Raw genomic sequence first — 21,545 nt, 5'->3', positions numbered from 1 at the left:
CCAGATATAGCAGTAGACGTGGCTTATCTAGGCTAATCTTTTTTGCGTCAGTCTCATCTTTGTGTTTTTGATCGAATACTGCATTGCAATGAGGTTTGTTTTCTTCAGATCGTTTCTGCTCCATACAGTAGCTAGTAAACTTTGTTCTGATGCAATTAAATGTTAATGAAATGCACTATTCTGTTTTCACTGGTCATACCCCTTGGGGAAAATACTGAAAAATTGGCTTTTGCAAATTAAGAACGATAGTTATTCATATTACGCTACAGCTATATATATAATAATGCTAAAAGTCAATTATACCAATTATAAAATGTTCTATCCACTTTATCCAGTTCAGGGGGCGGAAGGCAGGGAGAGAAACTCTGGACAGCTCATCTGTTCCTTCTACTACACTATAGCCTACAGGGATAGGTCAATGACAATTCTCAATAATGCAAGTACCACAGGGAAGCGGATCAATAATACCTGTATTAGACTGCTATGGGAAAGTTTTTGATATTTAGCGTCTGTCGTCATTCCAGGACTAGTCTGAAAGACTAGATAAATAAAATACATTACACTGACACTATCATCGTACTGAAAACAGGTAGTCACTCTTCATTTACAAAAAGTAGTAGAAAAAGCATCCTTCTATGGCCAAACAAACAATCCTTGTTTTAAAACAACAATATATGTATTTATTCCCCAACATGGTACCATATTTACAGTCCAATTGCATAACAGTTTTTCTGTACAAGTTCTGCCGAGGGTCTTGGCTGGGTGTCACAGTTCTTAAAATGTAGGGAATGTTTTGCAAATGGACAAAATCTGGAAAGGAATGTTGAGTTCCACAGATGACTTCAGTTTTTGACTTGCTGTCATTTCTCTCAGGAATGTATTTATTGTTCAGAATAATTTCAGCTGTAGTTCTACAGGCTCGTTGACACTCATCTTGTCTAGCCACTGTCCGTCTACCTCACACTGACTGAACACCAACCAAAAGCTTCAAATCCAGTCCTGTTGTTTATATCTGGAAACAGTGCGGGATTCAGAGATGGATGTGACTGGTGGTTGTAGATGTTCACTGTAGGTCCGCGATGAGGCCGTTGTCTCCCCTAGGGTGCCGATCCTTCACTGTCACACTGACTGGACCCTGCGCTTCATCTGTGACAGACAGAGAATGATATTACACAGCAGATTATAATGTGAAAATATGTAACTGAGGGTTGGCTTTGTTGTGTAAAGCCGTGTACTGTCGCCTAGCTGGCTTTACTCACTTGGACTTGATTCAAAAGAAATGTTGTGCTGAGTCAGGAGAGCATGCAGTCGCTCAATTTCTTCTCTCTGTTTGCGGAAATCCTGTACACAAAGACATATTGGTAAATTAATAAAACCAAACTATTCAAAAGGTAAATCATCATCATTTAAGGAATTACAGCTCTGTTCTAAATATACACACCTCACTGCACTTCTGTAAAGAGTCGTGTGTTTTTGGATGGGCCGCAACATCTGGCTTCACCTTCACTTTTTGGCTCTTTAGGAAACCAGCGTCCTCAAAAATATCCTTCAAGAGATTATTGTATCCCTGCAGCAAACACACAGTGTGTTAGTGGACTTTCAGTCATTTAATCTTAAAAGAATATAGAAGAATAGAAAAGATAGAATATAACTGAGCTTTGAAATGTAAATTAACACAGTTTTCAACACAAATAGAAAATTGGCTAAATTAACATGCTCTGTGTAGATCATCCCTGGATCAGTTATGGTAAGGTAAACTATTTGAATCAATTTGGGAATTCGACATGCATTAGCCTACATGTACATTTCATCCGCGCGTACAACTAGGCTTGGGCGATAATTCAACATTATCGTTTATCATCTTTCAGTGAAATCATATAAAATAATACCAGAGTGCTTTACGTGTGTGTGTGTGTGTGTGTGTGTGGAGACTCAACGCATCCACCATAGGCATAATTCTGCTGTCTGAATTGGTAGATTTTATTTTAAAATTGGCAAAATGAGTTATGAAACACTTAGGGAATATCAAACATTTCAGTTTTGTCTGACATCACACCTAACATTACCAATCGGTTCAATAGGATAAACATTCATTTGATTATTTAATGTGATTTTGCATAGGTGAGCCATATTGTGATACATGTATATAGTATATGAATATCGAAAAGATTTTTTAATGATTATTGTGATACCGATTTCAACCACATGGCCCAGCCCTATTCATTCTATTCTAACTGGAATATACACCTCCTGTCAGTAGATCACCTGCTCAGTAATAAGACCTTCATAGTGAGCCTGCTCAGCTTCATCCCATTCCCTCTGCAGCGTCTCTCTCAGAGCTGGATACACTAGAAGCGAGCAGACAAATGATCAGACATCACTAGAAGAGAGCAGACAAATGATCAGACATCACTAGAAGAGAGCAGACAAATGATCAGACAGCAATATGACCATAGCTGACTTGGTGTATGAAATTATCTTCTGTCTTACCTAAAAGAGAATGCGGGTGGCAGACAAGTGGAGTCTCAAAGGATAGAGAGTAAACACAGGTACTGGGCTCCGAGACCTGAGCAAGCTTGCTGCTGGTACCACAGGTGAGAATAACCTGTAGAAACATATCAAGAAACAAATTATTCAGCAAATTACAGTATAGGTTGAGGCGATGTCTCGTCATAGACGCTGGGTTAGCTGGCTCAGCCTGGCTGGGGGCGTGGTCAGGGTGGGGTAAATCCCCCGTTCTATCCATTCAGCAAAGTTAGAATTTAGCTGCTAGCCCAGCCCAGGCAGACACGATTGGGGATTTAACCACCACAGTAAACGCACATCTGAGCAGACGTCTTGTGTTCTGCTCTAGAACCCCCAAACCTGTAGTTTAGAGCCGCAGCACCGTCCTTTGGCGAGTCAGCCCATTGAGATATATCAGCGGTTTTACCCCACTCGCGCGCCAGCCGTGTAACATTTTGTGGGCGTTCCCACACATGCCGACTGTCTCTATATGATTTTGACACTCTCCAATGTTAAATGAACATCCATTGCCATGTAGGGTTTAGCATGATCCTCCCATGGGCTACGTCCTCCCGGACGTTAGCAGGTGATACAGTAAGAAGTAGCTGCCGACTGTGCATGTATCCGAGGAAGCATGTGCTAGTCTACGGCTCTCCCAAGGCCGGCAGAGGGCGTGGAGCAATGACCGGGACAGCAGGGGGAATTGGCAAAGTACAATTGAGGAGAAAATGGGAGAAAAATCTGTTTTTTTTTTTTTTCAAAAACAAACAAAAAAAACAGACATTGAAAATACTAAATCCTACTGAAGGAATACCCAAATGCAAATGTATTTCAATTTTTCAAAATGTCACCAACCTTGGTTTGTCTATTTCTACTCCCACATGCATCCCCTTCTCTCATCCACATGCCTGTGAAGTTATTGTTTGCTATTTCCCACTCCTGCCAGATCCTGTTGGGGAACATCAAAAAAGCTCATCTTTCAATATGACATTTACATTTTAAACATCTTATGAATGTGACTGTTGCCGTGTAGAAGCCACTCACCCCAGGATCCCACTGTAGGCATTCCATCTGAATGACTGCTCATGTTGTGTGATGTTGTGAAATGGACAGAATTCATATTTATACCTGCAAAACCACCAGTCATTTAATGTCAGATGCAAATCTTTACATTTTTATCTAGACAAAGTATTTTGATCAAATAAAACACCAAGCTTTTGGAAAGGTGCAGAATAAAAGTATTGTTTATTTATATTTACACACACACATATATATATATATATATATATATATATATATATGTGTGTGTGTGTGTGTGTATATGTATGTATATATATGCCACATCTTTAGAATGTTATCAATGTTGAACATTATCAACAGCAACTTTGGGGGAATGAAAAGATACATGCAGTGCCTAAATGATGCCTGATGTAAAATACTTACGTTGACTCTATGAAACTGAAACACTTTCCAGCCAACCGATGGAGGTGTGCTGGGCCTTCAGGAAGACATAAACATAGTCATCATGGTGAAAGACATACAGTGAGGTTTTCGTTACATTATTCAAAATACTACAAATAAAATACCTATCTTGCCCAGAGGGACAACATATTTATGAAACTGGATGAGGATAATATGTCAGGCTAGGCTACTTTACCAGACACTGGAGATGGAGTGACTTTAGGCTGTAGTCTGCTTCCTTGCGCAACAAAAGGGTTGTTCAGCCTTCACGGGAGGGGGGGAGGGCAATTAGAACAGACATATATATATATATATATATATATATATATATATATATATATATATATATATATATATATATATATATATATATAGCCTATATAAGGTGCATGTGTTTAAGTCATGGCTTTCTACTTACCCGAATGTGTTAGGCTCCTCCACTATCTTCATTTTACCAGCCAATCCATTGGTTACTGTGTAAAAAACAAGTCGACAGACTCAACATGCATCATAATTGACACACAATACAGCACAGGGTAAAAACTATTATACAGTCCATGGTAAAAACAGGGAAACAAATCGAGAAGAACATACTTACTGAGAAGGTATAAACAGACCATCCATAGCCTTATTACATAACGTATTGCTTTAGGCAAACAGTGCATGACTGAATTATTGGTCAACTAAAATGTGTTATCAGACTCCTCTGACCTAAATAACAATGAGATCTTCGACTTTCTGCTACACTTCCGTGTGTGTACTCGAGAAGAAAATCAGGTGACACGTCAGCTGATCAAAATAAACCCCTGCTCAAAAGTGCGCATGCGTAGTTCTTTCCTCGGACTGCGTGGTAGCATAATTCAGTGCATGTTTTTGTTAGTGGAAGTCAGTGTAGCAATTGCCCGATAAATTAAGTCTATTTAGTTGCGGACGCCTAGATAAAATACTAAACATATCTTAAGAAAGACTAATGTCCCACTATTCATGCTCGTGTCACTTTTCTTCCGTGCTGGTTAGTGTAGCTAACTCGAGGAGGCAGTATTTTAAACAGCTACTTTATGTTTAGCTTTCAAGCTGTAATCTGGTTGTCTAGCTAACCACTGTGTGCAACATGGGAAGAAAGAAGGGTAAACCTGTCCGCCCTGACAGCAAGGGGAAAGACAAACGGCACAAAATGAAGGGGAAGTCTTTAGAGGCTTTTACAGAAGACATGCATACTGCCCTAGAAGGTAAATCTGCACTGACTGTTGTTGATCCAAAAATAATGCTTCTAGCTATTATCGTGCTTCACATCATATATGGTTACAAAACCATTATTACTCATATCCCAAATAAGCAGAGAACATAACGTGTGTAGGTTGACGCTGGCATTATAATATACACTCATGTCCACTGTCTTGTCCATTGTGTTTTCCAGCGAGTCTTCACCCAGAGGGAGCAGAGGCTCAGGTGAAGCTGCCTTGTCCTCTTGCCATGTGGGACTTGGGCCACTGTGATCCAAAGCGTTGCACTGGCAGGAAGTTGGTCCGCAAGGGCTTTGTACGCATCCTGCGCCTTAACCAGAGGTTTAATGGCCTCATACTGAGTCCAATGGGCACAAAGTATGTGACACCCGCAGACAGGTGTGTTGTGAGTTGCCTATTTGCATACTGTGCCCATTGTTTATTATTATAACAAATGATCCGGATTCATAAGATGCACAATAAGCTGCCACAGATAAACAGGGATATGGAGAAACGCATCAGTGGGATAGGCTACATCTCTTTTCCCCCATCCTTTTTTTTTTTTCTCGTTATAACATATCAGGCTACATCCTATTACATACTGTATTACAAACTCATCAGTCACTCAACAGTCCTGTCCTCTAAGGACTGTTGAGTTTGTAATTCTAACAAGCAGAATGAGAGGGGTGTACCCTGAAAATACCTAGTGGGTTTGTGTGTCGTGAGAAGCTGAGGGTGTTTGAGTCGATAAAAATGTATTTTATTTATTTGTACGGTTTTGTTGAACTTGGCATTGTTTTGTGATGAAACTGGAATGAAATGGTTTGTCAAAATCGTTGATGTGTGGCCCTTTATGTGCAGAAAGATTGTGGCTCAGAGTGGACTAGCAGTCATCGACTGTTCCTGGGCCAAACTGGAGGAGACTCCCTTCAGTAAGATGGTGGGGTCTCATCCCAGGTTGCTGCCCTACCTTGTAGCTGCAAATCCAGTCAACTACGGCAAGCCTTGCAAGTTATCTTGTGTTGAAGCTCTTGCTGCCACCTTCTGCATTGTAGGTAAGGCTTGAGCTGATTGTTGTTGTTGTCTGTTGTAGTTACTTAGGAATGATATGTTGTGTTACCATCCTCAATGCTTTTGATAAGTCATGCCAAAGCAATGGAAACCCATTGTCGTATTTGATTTTGCAGGTTTTGAAGACCTGGCAGTGATCCTGCTGAATAAATTCAAGTGGGGCATGGTGTTTTTGGAGCTCAATAAAGCTCTGCTGAAGGGCTATGCAGCGTGCCAGTCAGAGGAAGAGCTGCTATCTGTGGAGCAGGAGTTTGTCACTGCCCCCCCAGAGGAGGAGGAGTTTGGTAAAAAGGGGGGGGGGTGTATTGGGTGACTGGGAGTGGGTCTAATGTCAGATGATATATCGATATTTAAAAATGCTTCATTCTCAGAGCCACACGTATAAATCTTGTGAATTCCGTATTATTCAAATATGATTTGTGATGTCTGACCCAGAATTCTGGGCAACTTTCTCTGAAAAGTTGCACACGGATATGAACACCCCTTGCATTGTGTGGCTAGGAATTTCCTACATGATACATCTGTGGAAAATTGCCCCGTAGTCTGTGAGGGATTTCTTATATTGCTGAGGTTGTGAGGTTGTGACATCTACTGTTGAGGTAGTTGTCTTTTACTACATCTAATCATCCGTCTTGTTTGCAGATCCATTTGATGTCGACTCAGGAAGAGAATGTATGAATCTCAACAGACCTCGATGGTAAGACTTTTTGATATTGCTCATGTGGGCATTGCCTCTCTCATGCCATTGCCTATTATTACTGTTTACAAATAGACCTTTTCCAATAGTATGTTCAGTTACATCATTTAACTGTCAATTCTATATTTAGTGCCCCAGAAGATGAGGATGATTCTAGTGAGCAAACTGCTGGCTCAGATGACGATGACGATGAGGATGAAGCAGAAGATGAGAAAACAGAAAGCAATGAGTCAAGAATAGCATTAGGTCATGATGATGAGAACGAATCAAGGCCATCACACTAAAGAATATTGTGAATCATAGGAGTGGCTAATTAAGATTTTTTTGTAACATGTATAATTTATACATAAACCACGGCCTATTTAGGTTATCCAATTTTGATAAAGTGTCAAAACAAGAGACTAAATGGTGTTTCTGTATGTCTGCACGGACAAAAATAAATATGAAATGAATGTTTGCGGTCTTCATTACATTTTGAGCGGCATCTGGGACAATATCAGCTTCAGTGATGGATATAGTTGATTAAATTGGTAAAGATGGCTCCTATCTGATTGTATAGATCTAGCTGTATAAGCGGCTGTATGTTCTGTTGTAAGATTTCTATTTTCAGCAGTAATGGTGGATAACTACTAGTTGGAATTATGCATACAGAGATGTCCTTTCACCTGAGTTCATTCAGAAAGAAATAGGACATTTAAATAAATGGCGACCTCTTGTGTCAACTTAAAAAATAATTCTTATGCTATAGTTGCCTAAAGAATCGCCTGTTTTTAATGTACAAATTAAAATTACTTTTAATGTTGCCATCTTAAGGAGTATACAAATATGTATTTGATGAATATGATCAATTGTGACGTGTAAAATGGGTGTGAGGTGTTTCAGTTGTTGTACAATTCTGCAGGCGCGTTTTCGGTTGTTTGTTTGGCATGGGTTTTGGGGTCTTCGACGGGACAAAGATTGTATGTATAAGAAGATGAAGTCTGTCTCAACGTCCGCTAGAATGGGATGTCTAGCACCTGCGCATATCCAGGCTACATACGACCATAAACTGTAAAAAGATGCAAAAAAATATTAATAATAATCTGATACAACAGCAACAACGCATCATGATCAAAATCAAGGATACAGAGTCTCTCATAGACAATTTAAAGACTTTGCTTGTTTCCATTATTTAACGAGTAAACGGTATTGTCCCACTGCGCATGTGCGAAGTGTGGCAACTGCCAAACAAATTTGACACTGATGCCACGGGGCACCTTCGGTGGAAACTATATTTTGCGCAAAGACAACTAAATTATAACTAATAAGCGTTGCCAGAGGAAGATTTTCGGACGGAGTCCATGGCATGGACGGAGTACCTTACAAACCGACTCGCAGTCAAAACAAGCCGTCTAATCTGTAGCAAAGACGGAAGTATACGGGGAATTGTCTTGCTTCGCCAGTTTTGTCTCTGGCTTGAGTCGGAGCGGGTGATTTTTTTTCAGGAGGGAAACTTTATAAGGTTTAACCTGATCTGAACACAATTAATTCATATAGCTTAATTACCCGAGCTACTATAGCCACACTGAAAGGTATGAGCACATTTTCATTATTCAGCATGTTAATTTTGTCGGTATATAAGGTTATTTAATCCGCCTGAGTTTGCGCCATTTTCGCTAGTTTGGTGAAGGCATAAATGTGCGCCTTTTAGCTCTGGCGTTCTTTGTCCCTATTCTACCATGAGTTATGATAGATATATTACAGATTTTTTTCCACAATACTGATAGCGATTTCAAACTAGGTGGTATTCAACGTTAAAACTAAAGCAGTGTTCACTTTCTCGCAACCAGATCTGTGACCAGACCAAATCAAGTGCATGTGCGCATTTTTGTGCTGCATCAGGCCGCGCCAAGCGCTATCAGAGCGCCAGCGCCTGCTAGGCAGCAGGATTCTGGCGCACATGAGCTAGCTGTCTAGCTAACCGGCTAGCTTGCTAATAATGTTGGGTAGCTTGAGCAAAGAACGTACAAGCCTCTTTGGCTTGAGGATCAATTTGTGAACGTTTACATTGGCAGTAAACTCAAGCCTGGCGCTCGATTGACATTGGAGTAAGGTAATGTAGCTAACGAGTTCACTCCACTTTATAACTCCCTTAACGTTACCATAGAGATCATTAGCGTGCTCATAGAATGACTTTAAATTGTATAGCATTGAATCATAGTGGGTAACGTTAAGCCAGGTAATTAAAGAAAGACTGCCGATTATCAACCAGCTTTGTATCATTACAACATCAGTAGTAACATATCAGAAAACGGTAAACAGTTATTCAGTCATTCATTTAGTTGGACAGTTATTGAGTTGATTTGAGTTAAGTTGTGGACCAGTGATGTCATTCATGCACAAATCAACTCTCAATAACTGTCAAAACAACTAAATGAATGACTGCAAAACTGTTTACTGTTTTCTGATATACTACAGATGTTGTAATGATACGTCAAAGCTTGCTTTAAAATCTGTGGTTTAATCTGCTGCACGGCCTGATTATGTCACAATGCCTATGACATCAGTCATAAGATGCTTTTGGTCAATAATGATGGCACTGATGATGTCATAGACATTGTAACATCATCAGCGGGACAAAAATGTAAACGGACAAACATTGCTCACTTGCTCCCGAGTCCCGACCCTTTTATATAAGGATTATAGTAATAATAAGATGAACTTTATTGTCCCCAAGGGGGGATTTGTCTTGGACATAAAGTGCTGCTCCTCCATTGTGCTGTATCTGTTCCAACTCAATCTTCAAAGCAATTCAACTGATGATCTGCACAAAACCCTGGAATGGATGAATCAATCAATCCATGTTGTCATGTTAGATGTGGATACAGACAGAGGGTCAGTGGGGTAGAAAACTGTCCACAGGCACCAAAGCTGGTTAGTGGTAGGCTCATGAATAACCATCCACTTTAACTATTTGTCAACTAGATGTTTAATATACAAAGTCACCTGCACAATGGTCAAATTCAAAGTGGTTTGGAGTAAACAAGCTTACCAGCCACAGCCAAAACTTGCCAGGAATTGTCTAGTTTTAATTTCCCACCTGAAAAAGTTACAAAGGTGGTGGTGTTGTTTTTGACACAATGTGACAGCAGCAAAGTAATTAGTGAGTCATGTGAAGACTTTTTGGTCAACTTGACAACAGGCTAATCTCATGAATGTTTTAGATTGGACTCGTTCTACCCCTTTTCCAAATTGTAACTACTAGTTGTATCATTGTCGATTACTTGACCTTATCTGGGTGAAGCGATGATGGGATGTTTCTCTTTCAGGACTGTACGAGCCTTTGTTTGCTTTTTGTTTTTTTGGTAACTGATCTCAAAATGGTTTGATTGCAGGAGTCCAGCCGTCATGTCTGGCATTGCATTGAGCCGGCTTGCCCAGGAGCGCAAGGCATGGCGGAAAGACCATCCTTTTGTAAGTCGTATTTCATCACGTCTTTTGACTCTTCAGGTGGAAATGGGAGTGTCTACTCTGTTAAATGCGGCTCTTTGACTGTCATTTTCTCAGGGATTTGACTCTTTGACCGTTTCTCATTTTCTCAGGGATTTGACTCTTTGACTGTTTCTCATTTTCTCAGGGATTTGTTGCTGTACCAACAAAAAATCCAGATGGAACCATGAACCTCATGAATTGGGAATGTGCTATTCCTGGCAAGAAGGGGGTAATGTTATTACTTTGCTTAGCCATTGAAGTTTGCAAACAATGCTAGAGCTGCAATGATTAATCGATTTAATTAATTGTCAACTATTAAATTAATCCAACTATTTTGATAATCAGTTCATCTGTTCATCATCAACGCGCTCAACCCAAGAATATTGTAGCAACTGGGTGCTGGATCCTTAATAAGTGGTAAATGATCAAAAAAGGACACAACTCAGAGTTGAAGAGTTTATTGCCACATGGACAGTTTGGGCCAGTCGCCCTTCTTCAGCGTGTGAAACGGCAATTAGTTGAAAACATGCGTGTTGAATTCACAGTTGGCACCTGTAACATTACTCAGATTGGGCTGAAAACAGGAAAGAACGTGAAGTTTCTTCTTTGTCTTAACATTTTCACAACAACACAACCGAGTCCGACTTCTGCTTATCCTCCACCTCCTCCTCTCCGCTCTACCAGTGGCTCTACCACTTCTCCGTACTGGGGACAGGGTATGCTTGTTTAATGCCGCTCGTGCGTCCCCCGCGGTTGAATGGAGTTGGCCTTTTTTATGATTAAATCTGCAGAATTTTAATTCGAACAGATAATTAATCACGATCCAATGTAGAAGGCTCAGAGGTCGATGGGGGTCATGATGCCATCGTCCATCGTGCCAACCCTAGTGCTTTATGTAGTGGCCTGTAAGATATGGCACTTTCAGCAATGTTGTAAGCCAAGACGCTGACACTGGCATTGAACATGCAGAATAGCATGAAAAGTCTTTTTTTAAGCAGCTATGTTACTTATTCTTATTATAACTGTGGAGGTATGTCTTGCATATCTCTTCACTTAGCATAGTTAACTATGGCCAAGAAGACTGAGCCAATTTTTCAGGAACCAAAACTATGGTGTGAAAACTGTATATATCCTTACTGTATATCCTTAGGGGGAGCTTGATCAGGCGTCTGAAACCGCTAAACCTGCCATTGGAATCAAATTTCACAATTCAATTTTGGGTCAACTACAACTGCTGTCTCACCTGCTGCTATTAATGACACTGTTTCTAAAGGGCATTATTGAGAAATTGGTGTAGACCCCCTTTTTTTCTGAGGAGATCTAGATAAATATGTGGTGATTTTTGGAATCTGTTCTTCTGTTCTCAGACCCCCTGGGAAGGAGGCCTGTTCAAACTGCGCATGTTGTTCAAGGATGATTATCCTTCCTCGCCTCCAAAATGTGAGTTACTGTCTGACCTGTGTTCAGTACTAACACCATCTATCATGCTGGACCACAAACGCAATTATGGATCATTCACCAACACATGCATACATACTTCTACATTAACATCAACGATACTATGAGATGACAACTACAAAAACACACACAGCAGATTACCCCTGCTCTAGTCATCAGCCTATCAACACTTTGCTTGTTGAAGCAACAATAAATATGGAGGGGAAAATCTGTAGTAGGTTTGATTTTTCATTCGTATTGATACTTATCGATACCTACAGCTGAGGAATCCCTGTGCACAGCAGTGCTTCTCTCCTGGGTGCCGGCTGGTGCACGCTGAATCACAATGGAACAAAGGAAATCTTCCAGTGCACACCAGGATAGGATAGACAGTATATCTTTATTTGGTTACATTTAAAAGCAAGAAATGTAACCAAATAAATATATATTGTCTGCGGGGGAGAAAATAACAAACACTATGTGGAAAAGAGTAAGGATGGGCAACGAATTTCAAATGTTTGAATAATCGTTTTTATTATCAAGGTCGACTTTTATTATTGAAAGTCGTAAATAGTTTTTTTATTATTATTTATATATATATTTTTTTTTTTACTCGCGCCTGTCTCTTTAAGAATGACACCGTTTGTCAATGTGATGTTGCCGTAGGAGCTGTGCACCAGAGCTTCCATGAGCCATCTCGGCGCTACGCTAATGCTAATAGGCTAACTATTATTAGCCTCAGTTGTCTTGTTTACTTTCCACGTATGCGTGGACTACCTTTGCAAGGTGACACTAGATTGTGAAACACAGATTGGATCACGTAGACCAGGGGTGGCCAAACTACAGCCCGCGGGGCCAACTGTGGCCTGTTTTTAATTGGCCCGCCCGCCATGGATTTTAAAAGGGGGGGGGGGGGGTGTAGTTAAGAAGTATTTTAGTATTTATAAGACTTTGTGTTGTATCTGAAATACTTTTGTGTTGCAGGTAAATTTGAGCCTCCACTCTTCCATCCAAATGTGTATCCATCGGGCACAGTATGCCTATCTATTCTAGAGGAGGACAAGGACTGGAGACCAGCCATCACAATAAAGCAGGTGAGGACTGCCAAGCGCACCTACTTCATTCACAGTCCGGACCTTTCCAGAAAGTTTTCACTTTTCTATTTTCATGATACTGACATGGAGGCTTTTAGCGCAGTATTCCTTTAGGTGTGGTGTGTCCCATCTTGGGTTAGAGTTAAAAAAAAACATTGACTTTGCTTTAGTTAAACTGACTTGTGACAGCAGGTGGTTTCCCTTACATGTGAAGCACAACAGTCTGATCAATCAGTTCACGCAGCATCTGCTATAAAACCATCAGTTTCTTTCCCATGCTAGCATTAGCTCTTTCCCATGCTAACATCATTTTCTTTCCCATGCTAACGTTAGCTCTTGTGTGTATTAGGGATGGGCATTTCTAGCAAGAACACTAGTCGAAAGTCACTTGGCCAAAGTCGACTTTTCGTCGAAAGTCACCCACCCCCCTAGTCGAATTTTACATGGTCTCCCCTGATTCTAAGTATAGTTGAATTGCTTGGTTTGACCAAGTAAAACCATTTTTATAAGCATTTTATGCAAGGTCTATGGAAAAATGAATGGCAGATGAAATTCCATGGACAGGGAGAGGGGGTGACTTTGGCACTCTTATTGTCAATAGGCAGCCAGACCTACGTTAGCCGTTAGCATTAGCGTTAGGGATGCACCGATCGATCGGCACGTGACTGGAAATGGCCGATTTTCACGTGATCGGCCTCGATCGGTGATCTGCGCCGGTCACTCTAAATAGCCGATTCTGTGAGCCGATTTTCACATGACGTGCGCGCACCCCAAAGCACCGAGACAGGCACCCAGTCACCACACCACACACGCCAGCATACCTTCCTCGTTGTGGATTTTTTTCACCGTCAGTGAAGTAGACAAATCTCGCAGTTTGTCACACATGCAAGTCGAAAATAAGCCGTGGAGACAGAGATGCGGCCGAGTCCCGCTCGGCTGGAGTCCAGTCTGAGCGACTCGCTTCACCTCACTGGCCCCCCTCTCTCTGCTCTCTCTCCCCGGGAAGCAGTGCTGCTGCACCCGGCCACAGCGCACAGCCGGCTTGGCGAGGTGAACGCGAGCATTGTGTCCAGTATAACCATTCCCCGACCTGCTTTCTCCATTCCACATCAGCGCTGCTGCCTCAGCCTGTCAAGTCATGTTGTAACGTTGATACAGGAGAGACTACCGTAATTTCCGCACTATAAGGCGCACCTGAGTATAAGCCGCAGCAGCAAAATTGCCTGTTTGTTACATATATAAGCCGCACCGGACTATAAGCCGCGGGTGTTTTGATGTTTAATTACCATATGTAAGGGTTCGTGCACAGAGGGGATTGTCGGGAAAGAGATGGCTGTTTGGGGAAGCTCCCATTTATTAACATTTCAACAAAACAAGCATATCCCGCTGGGGATCTTTTCTTTTGGCATTGTGAGACGCTTAAAAATCACCATCGGCGGGAGCTTACTCCAGATGCTGTGCAGCCAAGAACACAAGTGAAATTCGTTCTCTCGTGACCTGTGGTTCTCAACGTGATGGACGATTCACCTTTCTTGTTAACAGTCCTAGTGAGAGGCAGGTCGAACGTCAAAGGCACTTCATCCATATTTATGATCTGCTCCGGTCCGATGGAATATTCCTTGATCTTTCTTTGTGTGAATTCGCCGAAGTTTGTAATTTTCTCCTGGTAGTCGGGAGGGAGTTGCTGACACACAGTCGTCCGCGCCCTGACGGACAGTCCCTTTCGTCTCATAAATCTGAAACACCAGGATGGTCCACCTCTAAAATGTTCAATTTTCATTTCGGTGGCGACTGTTTTGGCCTTCAGTCGGATCTGAACGGTGGACACACCTCGGCCGTCTGCTCTCTGTGTCAACACCCTGATGCCAAGGTTACGTGCTGCTGCTCGATTTCCTTCTTTCCTTCTTCTTCTCGCCGCCATCGTCGTAACACAGCCAGTTCTCCATCTTTTGAAGCATGATGTTAGATTACAACGAGCTAGTTGTGTGGCTTAGCCTTCCAAAATGTTGCCGTTAGTTTTTTAGAATGTAATACATAGAATTGGGAATGTTACATTCAATTTCATTCAGACTGTCTTTCAGGCTCAATCGCTGCCATTTTCCCCCCGGAGCGAGGGAGGAGGGAGGGTGTTTTACTGTAGTGGCTGAGAGAGCGTAGTGGCACAGTGCTCCAATCAGGTCGCGAGGCACATTTTTTGCAACATCATCCAATCAGGGTCTCGCTCTCGTAATGTCTGTCTTGCTCTCGTTCTGCCTCATACCAACATCCATAGATTTTGGAGGTCCCCGAGCGGCCGTTAGCTGATAAAATCCATAGATAAGCCGCACCGTTATATAAGCCGCAGGGCCAAAAAACGGGGAAATAGTGGCTTATAGTGCGGAAATTACGGTATTTGTTTCGTATTGCAAATAGAACGACATGAGAACGACGGACATAATAATAAAAATGCATCGGACTCACAAGTGTGCAAGGATTTCTGTGCGTGACGATATTTTTTCGGATGGCAGTTAAAAATACGCATACCAAACTTCGGACTGTGTGTAAACTCCGCCTGATATTCAGACTGAAGATCGTTACTGTAACTCATAAACTCATTTCCCCTCTACTCAAGAGGACTGGTCTGGAGCCAGTCTATAAACTCCTTGTCCATGGATCATTTTGATGTTCTGTTGCACCTGTTTTCTTTTGGAAAAGTAAATGCATGATAGCTGTGGGATATAGGCTATTGGATTTAATTAAATTTTTGTATTCATTGTATTGGCACAAAAAAGCTCTGTCCAGTAGCCTAACCTGGAACACTTTTATTTTGAGATGTGTTTGAGTGAGATGGTACTACTTCATGCAAATGATAAGAATTGTTTATTTGTTTATTTGGATCCCCATTAGATGTAAGAATTGTTCTATGAATCTTAATTTTCAAACAAAGTTACAAAAACGTTTGTGTAAGCTGTCAATTGTTGTTTTTAGAAAAAAAAATCGGAATCGGCAAAAATCGGTATCGGCAAATCAGACTATTCAAAAATGGGAATCGGCCAAGAAAATGGCAATCGGTGCATCCCTAATTAGCGTAGCTCCAAGATGGCTCAGGGAACAGTAGACAGAATATCAGCTTTTCTTCATGCACTAACAAGCCTTGAAACCTTTTCCTTGTGGCTGAGTGTTGCTGTAATATAGACAGTTTAAGACCATTTCTACTACATTTCTAGCATTTTTAGAGCTACTGGGTGAGTGGGTGCTGCACTGCTGTCAGCTGAGTCTAGAACCGTTCTGCTCCAGTGCGCAATGTCACATTGACAAACGGAGTCATTCTTAAAGAGACAGGCGCGGGTAAAAATAAAAAAATTCTAAATAATAATTAAAAAAAAACTATTTTCGACTTTCAATAATAAAAGTCGATCTTGATAATAAAAAGTGATTATTCGAATATTCGAAATTTGTTGCCCATCCCTAGTGTGTATAACCCAAACTCTCCTGATTTTTTTTTTTTTTTTTACGCCCAGCAGTCTTTTGTCTTGCTGCCTTTTCTGAAATAAAAATCGGTCTCCTTGCTTAGTCTTAACCAGACGGCCATTTTCAGTTGTTGAAATGAAACCAGACGGCAATTTTCAGTCGTTATAGTGAAAGGCTCTGCCTGAATTCCGAGCCTCCTCCCGATGTTGCCGGCTGAGCTGCGGCAGGCCGAGCAGGACTCCTCCTAGCCTGGCCTTAACACACGAGTCTCCTCCCACTGCAGTGACCCGCGCACAGGAAGTAGCCAGTCTTCTCACCGATGGTCTCATTTGCTGATGTTCCATAACCAGATAAAAGTTCCAGATAGAGACGCTATATGGAACTTTAAAGGCAACCTCTGAGGCTATCTCCTTGCTGTACCTGCGTTTCACAGCACGGCAATCTTGTGGCGTCGCTATGGCAACCAGTTGTGGGGCGTGGGCACATCGAGGGAGTACTATTTGCAGTGGGAATCCAATGGGTACTACCAAGAGGGAGCAGAGTCGAGGCGATACTATCTATGTGGTACCATGCGGTGGAAATGAGCCAAAAGATCTTCTGCAGCTGACAGATACCCATAACTGCCGATATGCAGCCCACCAAAGACTCGCTTAAACGTGTAAACTAGAATAAAGTGTTCATTTTAAGGCTTTTGCATGAGGTTAAGGCTGTGCAATTAATCAAATTTTAATCACAATTACAATTTTGGCTTCCCACAATTATGAAAACAAGATAATCGAGATAAAATAATTATTTTGGATATATTTATTTTAGTTAGCCTATTTATATATATATATATATATATACCGTATATAGATATTTATTTATTTATTTACCTTTATTTCCATGTATCTCTTTATTTTTCAGCTCAATTATGTTTAAAGTCCAAAGAAATCCAGTACTGTATTAAAAAGACAACTTTTTCAAGTTCAGTAAATGTCTGATGTTGCAAAAAAAATTGTAAAATAATCGTCATCTCAATATCAGTCAAAATAATCGTGATTATGATTTTTGCCATAATCGAGCAGCCCTACTTGAGGTTAAACTTTGTCTTTATCTTCGGCCTCATTGGTTCATTCATTTATTCTGCAGATCTTATTGGGTATCCAGGAACTCCTAAATGAGCCAAATATCCAGGATCCAGCCCAAGCAGAGGCCTACACGATCTACTGGTGAGTGGTCTGACGTCATCTCTGTGGTTTGCACTATAATCCCCCACCCCCTCCCAAATCGTCTTGAATGATACTTGCAGCTTTAGGGGACATTCAGGCCAAAAGCGTTTTTGGAGCTGCCCGCGTCTTTCTGCAATTCATACTCTATGTAAGGACGCACTAGACGTGCTCCTCTTTTAATGAACGCACCTGGCGTATAAACGCTGGTGGCGTCTCGTCTTTTTGGCGGAGCGCTCTGGGCGTTTTAAAGCTGAAAATGTTGGAACATTTGGAGGAAAAGCGCGCTGCTAGTCTTTTTACTCCTCCTACATTTTCTCCTCCCAGAGGGATCCTCAACCTCGCTGCTGCCAGAATTGGCAATACTCTGGCTTTCATGTTGACAGTGGACAACATCAAACAGACAAAACGAGCTGCTACCGTCCGTGTGGTCGTTCAACTCTAGTGCGCACGACGACTGCAGGGGAAAATAAAACGAAGCGCAAAAAAAACACTCCGTGCGCTGTGTTTTGTGCACAATGGAAGCGCCCTCGACATGATTTTCATAGCGTTCTGACTTTGGTGTGAATGGCCCCTTATATGTGCTAAAGTTCGTATAACGCTCGACACAAATGGATTCATAAGATGTTCCATGGAAGCCGAGAAGGTTGGACTGCTGGTGTTTCACTGATATACGGCAAACCTTGAGGTCTCATTTTCAAGGGGGTCCCCTCAAAAGCAATGCAATAATACTACCAAGTACACAAAGACAAACCAGTGTTTCTCCTACCATTGCCTTGGGGGTGTGGCCCACTCCCCTGAAAGAAGCAAAATATGTTTATTTATGTTATTGCCCCAGCCCATCCCACCAACACGCCCCCCCCCCCCCCCCCCCCCAAAAGCACCAAACCTAAAGACAACATGATGATTAGGGGTGTCAAAAATAATCGATTATAAGATGCGATGCGGACGTGCACGATTCTGCATCGATTTACAAATGTAAAAAATCGATTATTATATATATTTTTTTATAATCAAATAAAATATAATGGAAGTACATGCAGTTGTTTATTTTAATTATGGATCATTATACAATGCAATTCCAAATGCACTTTTATTTTAAAAGTAGCCACACAGTGAGAAAAAAGAAAGTGAGAAAAAATAAATCATGTATTGCGGAAAAAAGTGATGCATCGATTTAAGATGCATCGAGATGCATCGATAATCGTTATCGAATCGAATCGTAGGCCTCTGAATCGTAATCGAATCGAATCGTGAGGCCAGTGAAGATTCACAGCCCTAATGATGATAGTGGAGAACACTGTTGCATGCAGCTTTTTACCAGTTGAGGCAGGAAGTGTATGGTTAGTCCTCTGCCCTCTCCCCCTCAGTTTGTCAAATTCACACGCTTGAGGCTGAGGTCAGCAGAAGGTCAACACTTGAGGCTGAGGTCAGCAGAGTTTCTAAAGCCAAGAAGTAGACGGTGAACACCAACCTCCATTTTTAAAAACAAAATGTAAACGAGCAATGCTGGTGATGCCCCGCCCCCTTTCCTCTCATGGATTTTCTGACTTCCCTACACTGTGGCCAATGAAAATGGTATACGCCACAAAATGTCCTGAACACCAGAAAATGTTTTTCAGACCCTAATCGAGTCTGGACGCAGATGAAGTGGTTGATTGGTGCTTTGTGGTTCAGTGCTGATATACAGTAAGCATAAGGTCTAAAGAGGTGCAGCCAGGTCTGATGAGATGCAGCCAGGTCTGATGAGATGCTTAAAGCGCAACTTATGCTCGAGCGAAATCGGCGGCGCTGACTGTGCCGAGGGGGTCGCCGCAGCTGGGTGTCCTCTAGGCGCAGCTCGGCGTAGGGGGCGTGCAGCTCCTCGAAAATGTCACTCTGCGCCGTCAATTCATTGTTGTGAGGAATGAGGAAATGCCATTTCCTCATTTAACGTGCTTGTCCCTCATCTAGCAAAGCCTTCTGCAGGCTCACCGGAATGAGTTTTGAAATGGAGGGACAATAAAATGTTCCCCCACTGACATGATTGCAAGTTCTTGGTAAACGACACGATAACGTTTTGGACAAGTTACGTTCGAGTATGCACAGTCTCGCTGTCGCCGCTCGGCGGCGGCAAGGCTCCAAGTCGTGGCTGCGCAAAACCATGCCAGGCGCTTTACATTCAACAATTGCTGCATGTCAAGTTAACACAGACGCTGCTCACGGTATCCGCCTGAAAGATGGACTTTTACACCAAGATAAACCTTTGCTCACAAAAGATCAGTAAGAAAAGGTGTGTGTGTGTGTGTGTGTGTGTGCGTGTGTGCGTGAACAAAGCAAATGGCAAAATTCAAAAGGTATTTGTTGTGATTTCTTTGAGGCGACACGCCATCATGCTTACCCTATTGATTTTGTGTTTTTGTTTGAACCCCCTTCCAGCCAAAACAGAATAGAATATGAAAAAAGAGTTCGAGGACAAGCCAAAAAATTCTCCCCCTCGTAAGGGGCGAAGACTCCGCCCCGCGTGAGGGGCGAAGACGCCGCGCTCTGGCAGAAGGAATGGGTTAAACAAGGATCACCTCCCCACTCGCTCTCTCAATGAATGTGCTCCTCTCACACCGGGACTCGCTTAAAGACTTGTATTTAAAACTCCACAACACATTCTGTGCCATCCGCTCTCCTCTGACTTACCTTTTTCTTTGTTCTTAATTGCCGGTTGGCGCATAATGCTCGGAGGGGATGGGTGCTCCAGCACCCTGGGCCATTTCTTCTTTTTAGCCGTTAATCGTCTTATGTGGTGCAAGGGGACACACAGCTCGGTACCAGTTTCACCAACTCCATGCAAGCTGATTGTCATCAATGTTCACGGAAGAAAAATGTCTTGTCTTTTTTGTCTTTATTTTGCTCTTTCACAGGGTTTATTCCTTTTAAGTTTCCCCCCTGTGTTTTCCAAGAAAGAAATGTAAAATTTGCTTATTACATCATTGTCAGTATTTCAACTGCTGTATAATGAATGGCACTTTTATACTGTCGTATCTCACTAGTGTCCTCTAGGTGGCTCTGTCCTAATTCTCTTTCGCAGGTTTTCTATTCAGCATGCTGTAATATATGATAGAATGTGCTGCCTTGGCTGTCTTTTTGTTATTCAGAGTGTTTGCTATGGAATAAAGAAAATGGCCACGTTGACGGAAGCAGGTAGGCTCATACTTCTGTATCAGACTTTAAGTTTATATGGTGCTTTTTGTTCATGTATGTGTTGGAGTAAATAAAACTGTTTCTACAAACCTTTTCTTTAGCATTATTGGAAATGACAAATAAGAGCTGGCTGATTATTACAAGTTCAAATTCAAATGTAAAAAATGTTAGAATCAACATAACAAAAACAACAAAAAGCAAAGCGTAAAAGTGCTGGTGATATAAGTGACCATGAGATACTCTAAAGATCACGATGTTGCCTAAAGCACCAACAAATAATTCCTAAGGAAATGTGTAATCGATCAAACATATATATTTTTTTCCCCCCATAGATTAGCATGATTTATGATTTAGATATTTTATGATTGTAGGTCTGACTCGTGGGCTCATTGTGCCCCTTTAGAAATGCCTACATTTCTAAAGGGGCACAATGAGCCCACGAGTCAGACCTACAATCATAAAATATCCCGATTTAGTCATAAGTTGTGAACTGAACTATGCTTTCTCTTAGCCAGTCTAGATTTATCTTTAATTGGGTCTATAAACTACGCGTGATTTCTAACCCCACATAGGATAAGCAATAACCACGCCCTGTGGCGCCGGGATTGGCCAGGAGCAACACTGGGGGGCACGCAGGCCAGCGATTTCATGAACCAACTGAATAGCTCTTGAGAACGGACAGCGATTTCGAGAGCGGACATTGAAATGAATTATGGTCATGGTCACCTACCTTCCTTAGCATAGTAATAATAAT

The 21,545-nt window shown here is 41.7% G+C and overlaps 3 protein-coding genes across 3 annotated transcripts; 2 read left to right on the top strand and 1 right to left on the bottom strand.

Annotated features, from left to right (window-relative positions):
- Positions 1-691: 691 nt before the first annotated feature.
- Positions 692-4,705, bottom strand: gnptg (N-acetylglucosamine-1-phosphate transferase subunit gamma). The gene is made up of 11 exons (XM_083636269.1): positions 4,565-4,705; positions 4,385-4,439; positions 4,163-4,230; positions 3,949-4,003; positions 3,550-3,633; positions 3,361-3,454; positions 2,491-2,605; positions 2,266-2,348; positions 1,442-1,567; positions 1,260-1,341; positions 692-1,146 (listed from the first exon to the last, which is right to left on the bottom strand). Exons 1-11 carry the CDS (start codon positions 4,629-4,631, stop codon positions 1,064-1,066), a joined length of 912 nt encoding a protein of 303 aa, XP_083492395.1. The 5' UTR covers positions 4,632-4,705; the 3' UTR covers positions 692-1,063.
- Positions 4,706-4,825: 120 nt separating this feature from the next.
- On the top strand, positions 4,826-7,384 carry tsr3 (TSR3 ribosome maturation factor). The gene is made up of 6 exons (XM_083636273.1): positions 4,826-5,195; positions 5,384-5,588; positions 6,051-6,244; positions 6,377-6,544; positions 6,903-6,957; positions 7,088-7,384. Exons 1-6 carry the CDS (start codon positions 5,078-5,080, stop codon positions 7,239-7,241), a joined length of 894 nt encoding a protein of 297 aa, XP_083492399.1. The 5' UTR covers positions 4,826-5,077; the 3' UTR covers positions 7,242-7,384.
- Positions 7,385-8,215: 831 nt separating this feature from the next.
- LOC310776122 (SUMO-conjugating enzyme UBC9-B) lies at positions 8,216-20,884 on the top strand. The gene is made up of 7 exons (XM_083636285.1): positions 8,216-8,528; positions 10,332-10,410; positions 10,574-10,657; positions 11,796-11,868; positions 12,850-12,959; positions 17,541-17,620; positions 20,036-20,884. Exons 2-7 carry the CDS (start codon positions 10,345-10,347, stop codon positions 20,097-20,099), a joined length of 477 nt encoding a protein of 158 aa, XP_083492411.1. The 5' UTR covers positions 8,216-8,528; positions 10,332-10,344; the 3' UTR covers positions 20,100-20,884.
- The last annotated feature ends 661 nt before the right edge of the window (positions 20,885-21,545 follow it).

Source organism: Poromitra crassiceps, assembly GCF_964638095.1.
Source record: "Poromitra crassiceps genome assembly, chromosome: 4".
Taxonomy (NCBI): Eukaryota; Metazoa; Chordata; class Actinopteri; order Beryciformes; family Melamphaidae; genus Poromitra; species Poromitra crassiceps.
The sequence above is the reverse complement of the archived record's forward strand: the minus strand, read 5'-3'. Positions and strand labels throughout refer to the sequence as shown.